Source organism: Mus pahari, chromosome 23 (genome assembly GCF_900095145.1).
Source record: "Mus pahari chromosome 23, PAHARI_EIJ_v1.1, whole genome shotgun sequence".
Classification (NCBI taxonomy): domain Eukaryota; kingdom Metazoa; phylum Chordata; class Mammalia; order Rodentia; family Muridae; genus Mus; species Mus pahari.
In genome coordinates this window covers 14,930,110-14,937,609 of record NC_034612.1, presented here as the reverse complement: position 1 = coordinate 14,937,609, position 7,500 = coordinate 14,930,110, and the positions used below count along the sequence as shown (strand labels likewise).

At 52.4% G+C, this 7,500-nt stretch overlaps 1 protein-coding gene across 1 annotated transcript in view; it reads right to left on the bottom strand.

The window, feature by feature from the left end:
- The window catches only part of Dnah10 (dynein axonemal heavy chain 10), a 354,208-nt gene that overhangs the window by 21,751 nt on the left and 324,957 nt on the right, over positions 1-7,500 (bottom strand). Inside the window, exons 52-57 of the mRNA XM_021187038.1 lie at positions 6,683-6,854; positions 5,088-5,291; positions 4,586-4,666; positions 2,213-2,410; positions 1,191-1,352; positions 1-100 (exon numbers count right to left, since the gene is read on the bottom strand). The exon at positions 1-100 is cut by the window's left edge and continues 75 nt beyond it. Of these exons, the coding sequence (XP_021042697.1) occupies positions 1-100; positions 1,191-1,352; positions 2,213-2,410; positions 4,586-4,666; positions 5,088-5,291; positions 6,683-6,854 (917 nt within the window). The remainder of the gene's footprint in view (positions 101-1,190; positions 1,353-2,212; positions 2,411-4,585; positions 4,667-5,087; positions 5,292-6,682; positions 6,855-7,500) is intronic.

The following is a 7,500-nucleotide window of genomic DNA, read 5'->3' as shown; positions in this document are numbered from 1 at the left end:
GCCAGAGCTGTCTCGGCCTCGGCCTTCTCCACAGCGATGATCTTGTTCTGCTCTTCGATCTCTATGGCCTTCTCCTCCGCCAGCTTCTTCTTCTCCTCCGCTGCGGGGGGGGGAGGGGGCGGGGCGGTGAGATGCTGGGATGCTGCAAATGCAGCCTAGGTCTTGTGGGAACCTCAAAGCCAGGTATGGCTATGGACTGGTGGCTTGCAAGGGGGCGCTGGTCTGTTCAGTGGCCGTAGAGAGGATCCTGTATGGCATTTTCTTGCTGCGTCCTACCCACTTGATCCCACGTCTGCCCCACCTGCCTGGACACTCCTGGCCAAGGACCTAGGATGGCCTTCTGACTTCAGGTGACTGAAATGGAGCTGTCTGTCTCCCACTGTCTGCCCTCTTCCTCTGTCTTTAAAAAAAACTTCTTCTAATATTTGGTTTATTGGTGTTCATATGCCACAGAATCTGGTCTCTCCTACCATGTGGGTCCCAGGATCATACTCAGGTTGTAAGGATTGGCAGCAAGCCCCTTCCCCGCTGAGCCACCTCACTGGCCCTCCCCCCACACTCCCACCCTCACTTCTCTACCCTCTCCTCCTTTTTATGTTCAGTCAGCCCTAGAGATGCCGCATCTAGGGAGTACTGCCCCTCTGTGTGATTTCTCCTTGCCATTCTCTCTGCTGGTGACACCCGTCACAGCCTGATTTCACTTTGTCACTGGCTTGCACCCTGGCTGGCTGGCTGCCTCTAAGTCATTGGGCATCTCCCATAGTTAGAGCTTAGAGGTGACGGGGACCGCAAGGGGACAGACAGTGGCCCTGGGGTTAAAGCCACTGGAGCCTCAAAGTTGAGACCTAATTGGAAAAGATGTCATTATCAAAGATGAGGTAACACAGGCTTGGGGAACAGATCTGTTCCAGTATCTGGTGACCTCATGAGAAGCTGTGCCTCACACTGAATTCCGTGTGTTGAATTATCCCAGTGCTCCCTATGAGTAGGCAAGGCCACTAGAAATAACAAAATGTTTAAAAAATTAAATATAGACAGGCTCGGGGAGGGTGTCCTGGCTGAGAGAGAGAAGGAGAGAGATCTGGCATTAAAGGCTTGCTGCTAATGGCTGCCCACACAGCTGGTCTCTCGGCAGCGCCTCGGGCACAGACTGGCCCCCTCAGGGCTGATTGCCCACCCCTAGCCCTTGCCTATGGCTGTGTTGGTGGCGATTTCCTCCAGCAGGGCCTCGCAGGCAGCTGACTTCTCAGCCAGGACAATCTTCTGTTCCGCCAGCTTCAGGTTCAGCTCGTCCAGCTGGATGGTAGCCTCCTTCAGCTTGTCCAGCCCTCCCTCCAGACGTTTGCACTGGGCTGGGGGCAGACAGCGCACGGTCAGTGATCCCGGCTCCAGGGGGAGACCTCGCATAAGTGTCACTGGGACTCATCCAACAAGAGGAAAAGAACTCACTTCTACAAGACGACATAGCCCTGTTCTAGCGCCTAAGCTTCAAGTTTGTTTGTTTTGTTTTTTCCAGACAGGATTTCTCTGTATAGCTCTGGCTGTCCTGGAACTCAAACTCAGAGATTGTCCTGACTCTGCCTCCTAAGTGCTGGGATTTGAGGCCTGCACCACCCCCACGCTGGTAACAGTGCATCTCTTAGCCAGTAGCCATGGAGAGCCCTTTTCTAGCAGAGCACTTTGGGGACCGGGGGGCATCCAGGGCAAAGAAAATAGCTCTGCAAGCACGAGGCCGCAAGGAACTAAAACCATGCAGTGTCCCACCCAGAGGGATGACCCGCCCCCAAACGCAAAAGCCAAATCTGCTCTATTTTGCCCCAACCATAAGGATGCCAGGCCTTGAGGTGTCCATGTCTGACATGTTTGTACATGCTCAACCCAGGGAGTGGTACTATTAAAAAGGTATGGTCCTGTTAAAATAAGTGTGTCAGGGTGGGTGTGGGCTTTAAGACCCTCATCCTAACAGCATTCAGATGAAGATGTAGAACTCTCAGCTCCTCCTGCACCATGCCTGCCTGGATGCTGCCATGTCCCTGCCTTGATAATAGATTGAACCTCTGAACCTGTAAGCCAGCCCCAATTAAATGTTGTCCTTCTAAGAGTTGCCTTGGTCATGGTGTCTGTTCACAGCAGTAAAACCCTAAAATGAGACGATGCCCTAACGGTGCCCTGCCTCTGCACCCCTGCCCTGCCCGCACCTCTCCCCGCTCACCTATGTTGTACTGGGTTTTCTCATCTAGCAGCTTTGAGTAGGTGTTAATGAAGTCTAGGTAGTTCTTAGGCGTCACATAGTTGCTGCGCCTCAGCTTCTGCTGGAACTGCTTGCTGAACTCGCCCACAGATTGGTGGACCATGACCACGTGCTCCACGAGCTCCTCAAGTTTCTCACCAGGAATCATGTAGTTATCGCCTGATGTGGGAGGAACAGAGAAAGTGGGGGGTTAGAATCAGGGGAAAGGAGGACGGGGGGGGGGAAGCTCAGTGGCAAGCACCAGCTTAGCATATGAGGCTCTGGCATCGGGTCCACAGCACTGCAGAAAACAAACAAACAAACAAAAAGAACAGGTCCCCAGAAAGTGAAATACGGACCCACAAACTCAAGAACTCCACTCCCAGAAATGTGGCTGAAAGAACCAGACCTAGAGCCTCCAAAGGGTCCGTGATCTCCAATGTTCACAGCAGCAGAGTGGTTAGGAGAAAAGACCAGAGTCCATCTGAGGTGAACAGTAACAGTGTGGCATGCCCATACAGTGGAGTACTATTCAGCCATGAAAAAGGACCAAATGTGGGGCTACATTCTAAGGGACCCCCCCCCCCAGAAACACTCTACAAAAAGAAGCTGGACACAAAGATACAATGTGCATGGGTCCCCTTACATGAGATACATAGACGCAGGGAAGGTTCATAGAGACAGGAAGCAGGTTAGAGGTATCCAGGGTCTGGTGGAGGTTATAAGAGTCAGTGTCTAGATGGGTACAGAGCTTCAGCTGAGGAGAATGGAAAGTTCTGGAAACAGATGGAGGTAATGTTTGCCTGACATTCTGAATGTAATCGGTGCTTCAAGTACATTTAAGATGGACAGAAAGGGAAAGCTTACGGTAGACATATTTTCCTTAAGCGAAAAGTGATTTTTACCAAAAACTTAATTTGAAAAAAAGGAAGTGAGCAGCTGTTACTTGCGGCAACTTCCGGAACCTGTGCTCTGTCCCTGGTGATTTCTCTAACACAGAAGCCAGCCCTTCTGCCCTGGGGCCAGGGAGCTCTCTGCCTTTCCCCAGCCCTCAGGCGCCATCAGGAGAAGCTGGACCTTCAGAACTGGGACCCACAACCAACCACTGAGTGATTCCCCCAGCCCAGCACAAAGTCATGGCAGACCCACGGCAGCTGGATCGGTGGGCTCAGCCACTCTGTGACAGAGCCCAGTGTCCAGCACACACTGGTGGAAGGGGGTTGCTCCTAGGAGTCTACCAGAATGACTGGTGATCTCTCCCAGAGACAAATCTTTCTACTTGGGTCATGCTGACGGCCTGGGATGCAACAGGCTTGGGGGAGAACATGAGGGAAGGAGGTGTTCCGGGTTCTGCAGATATTTCTGTGACTCAGACTACACACAGTGCCCGAAAAACTTGGCCCACGGGCATCCAATTTTGCCAGGTGGCCACCTCAGCTTCAGGGAATGTGTTCAAAGGGGGAATGAACTGTTAGTGAATTGCGGGCAGTTTTGTGCATAGAACTGAACCACCACATGATGGAAGGTAGCGACATGACTTGCACACCTTGGGAGCTACCATGCACAGCCACAGCAGGGCTGGCAGTCACAGCTCCAAAGGGCAAGCATGGCTGGCCCACCACTTGTGTTGTGTAAATAAAGTTTTATTGAAACACAGCTAAATTCATCTACATCTGGTCCCAAAGAGCTCTCAAAACACATTGTCAGAATTTGGCAGCTGTGACTGAAGCAGATATTGCCATGTGGACCTTCACAGAAGCAGTTAGCCAGACTCTGAGTCACGATGTCACAACAAATGTCCTCTTGGCTTCCTTCCCAGGAGAACAGCGTTACAACAGAAATTATAGCTTTGGCTTTGGGTAGAAGGGCTGTTTGTTTATTGAGTTTGTTTGTTTATTGAGTTGAAACTATTCACAAAACTACCCAGTGGTATTGGTCATAAATCCTTTCCGAGTTAGATCTAGGCAAAAAGGGAACCTGTGTTGGCATCTCCATGGTGGCGACCTTTGGGACATTTTTCTCTACAAAGAGATGAACAGTCATGGCACTGTCTCTCTGGCAAGGATGTAGTTTAGGAGGGGCTGAAGACAAAATGTTCATGAAGTGTGGGCCAATAAAACTTTAATCATCAAAACAATTGGGGGGCCACATTTGGCAGCAGGCCCTGGTGTGAGGACTTCTGATCCCTTTGGATTAGAGCGAAATATAACCCCAAGCTCTATGCTAACAATACAAAGATATTCCTTATCATAGGGTATCTATGGTGAACCAACCTACCGGGCCAAGATTTGGTCAGACTAGTGACAATCTTCTTTAGGAGACCACCAAGCAATCCCCACAACAATGGTGGCTTACCTAAAAACGACTTGGCCACTGCGTGCAAGGCCTGCGATGGCCAGGGCATGAACCAGTCAATGCCGGTGTTGTTCACTAGGCCTTGGAGAGAAAGGAGAAAAAGGATTATTTTGCAACCCACAACTAACTCCAGTGCATGCGCGCGCACAGTCTTCAAGTGTCCTCTAGAGTGGCAGCTCAGCTGTTCACACTCAAGTAGCACCCTGCCACTGTGACTAGGTTTCAGCATCCTGTCACTGTGATACCGGGAGAGAGAAGGGGGTGCCCCCCCCCACCGCCTGCCGGGAAGACGCCAGCCATGTCTACGGAGACCTGAGAGGGGGCCAAGGAGGTGTGCCTACAGTGCAAGGCCAACTTTCAAGTTAGCTACATCCCGTGTGAGGCTGCTGGCAGAGACCTAGGATGTGGTGGGTCCCCAGCGCGTGCGTGTGCGCACATGCGCGCACACACACACTCCAATGCGGCGATGGTGAAGGATTTACAGGCTCGGCTCAAGAGGTACCTGGGAAATTCCTACACCGGGTCCTCAAGGTGTCTCCCACTGGTGACATGCCCAGGACGATGTGTAGGTTGTTAGCGCTTTTATTCACGAAAAACTGCCACACGGACTCCTTGGCTGGACCCATGCCGAACTTCAAGGCCTCCTGGCCAATCTGACTAAGGATGTTGTCCTTTTCCTCTTCTGTGAAGAGCGCAGGGACCATTCCTGGAGGACAAGGAGGTTGGGGGGGGGGGGCTGGCTTTCAGGAGTTCTTACCTCCCTGAGTGTAAAAGGAGGTGATGAAGCAAGGCATGAAGGGAAAAGCAGTGGGTGCCAGTGAAGGAATAGGGCTGATACACATTCAGTCCCCCAAGATCAGAGTGGTCTCTGAGCTTTCAGGATGGATGGTGAGTGTCCCTTGCCTACCCTGAGGACTGTACAGGGACATCAAAGCCCATGTGCATACGCCTCTCTCAACAGGATTCTTACCAGGAGGATTCTTTCCGTGTGTCTGTCCTTTCTCCATCCCCTTATAACCCCTAGTCAAGGTTCTGGGACCCAAGCCATGCAAGAATCAGTGCCACCGCCTCTCCATCCTGGGAGCTGGGAGTACACACACGTACTACTATGCCCGGCATACATCTGTACATCTGTACATTCTGATGCTACTAAGGATTGAACCCAGGACCTCACACATGCTAATCAAGCACCCTGCCACTGAGCTACATCCCCAGGCTCTCCTGAATCCTGCCCGTGAGATCACCATATTCCTGCCTTGCTGTCTCTGCTCCATCTGGCTCCAGTACACAGGACTCTACGTGGAAGATTTTTTTTTTTCCCCCAGCAGGGCCCTGGCCACTCTTCCTAGAACATGACTAGGAATTTTGCGGTGGGGACAAGGCTAAGGACCCAGGCAGCCCAATGCTGTCACAGGGAAGGGTGAGGGTCAGAAGTCAGTTGTGGGGGGACAGAAGCAGAGAAGGGGATGGCATGAGCCAAGGAGCCCTGGGCTAGGGCAGCCTCTACACGCTTTGGAAAGGGTGAATTTGTACATCTTGGACCTGTGCACCCCTTGGTGTCGGCTCCAGAAGCTGTGGAGACCCTCCTCAGGGATGTTGGAATGAGCTCGCCTTTGGGCAGTATGCCGAAGGACCCCCCCCCCAAGAGACATCACAGCAGCTTCCAAATGCTGCTTTGTGTGGCTCCTCCCCTCCCCTCATTATCACAGTTCCAATTCCCACGTGTGTCTTTTTATGTGCTTTGTTGGTTAGGGTGCCCACCCCTCCCCTGCACATCCCAGGCTCTGGGCTTCAAGGACAGCAGAGGTCATGGGCACCATATTGCCTGCAAAATCCGGGGTGTGCCACTGCGGGGAAACCCCGTGTGAGTGGCAGCATCTCTCAAAGAGCTGAGACACGCAGAGCTTCGGGTTCAGGCACTCCAGGACCATCCCTGCCCCAAGAATGAGAAAAGCGACGACCAACGAATCCATGGCAGGAGGAAGGCTCAGTGATGCCCCATCCTGAGAACCACGGGGTCGCGTGTGAAAACAGAGGCTGCAGTGGCAGGGACGGACACTCCTGCCCCACGGGTGCACACCGGGGGCGGGGGAGTACCTGAGGTCAGCATGTTGTTGATGAGTTCCAGGAAGCCCTCCTCAGCCACGTGCGCGTCTGTGAACAGGAAGATCATCATCTTGTTCTCCAGCCCCAGCTTCATGTACAGGTTCTTCAGATCATCCCGGAAGTTATTCTCTGAGTAGCCTCGGCTCAGCAGGATCTCAAACACCTGGGGAAACAGGTCAGGCCTGCTGAGGCAGGGGAAAAGCGCTGAGCACGGAAGGAGAGCATGTGGGTTTGCAGGCTCCCCTTCCCCAAACATCACGCGAGGGGCACAGGCAGGGAAACCAGATGATGGACAGGTGATCTGTGTGCGCCGGCACACATGGGTCAGGGTGCTCCTATGAAGAACATGGGTCTGGAGAAGGGAAGGCAAGGGAGGGAGGACTTAGCATCTGGGGAGTCATGGGGACTTTTGAAAACAGGTCACCTGTTGGCAAAGGCAGGTGACGGTCACAGGGATCTGCAACTAGACAGAGTACGGCGCAAACACCTAAAAGGGCGAACCGCCATCTCAAGTTGTAGCTCCATAAAGCAGTTCTATCTATGCCGGGCAGTGGTGGCGCACACCTGTAATCCCAGCATTCAGAAGGCAGAGGCAGGCAAATTTCTGAGTTCGAGGCCAGCCTGGTCTACGGAGTGAGTTCCAGGACAACCTGGGCCACGCAGAGAAACCCTGTCTCAGAAAAACCAACCAACCAACAAACAAACAAGAAGCAAAAAAAAAAAAAAAAAGCAGTTTTCTCTCTTCTAAAGGACTTCTGTTGACTTTTGTTTGTGTGTGTGTGTGTGTGTGCTTGTGTGTCTGTAAATAA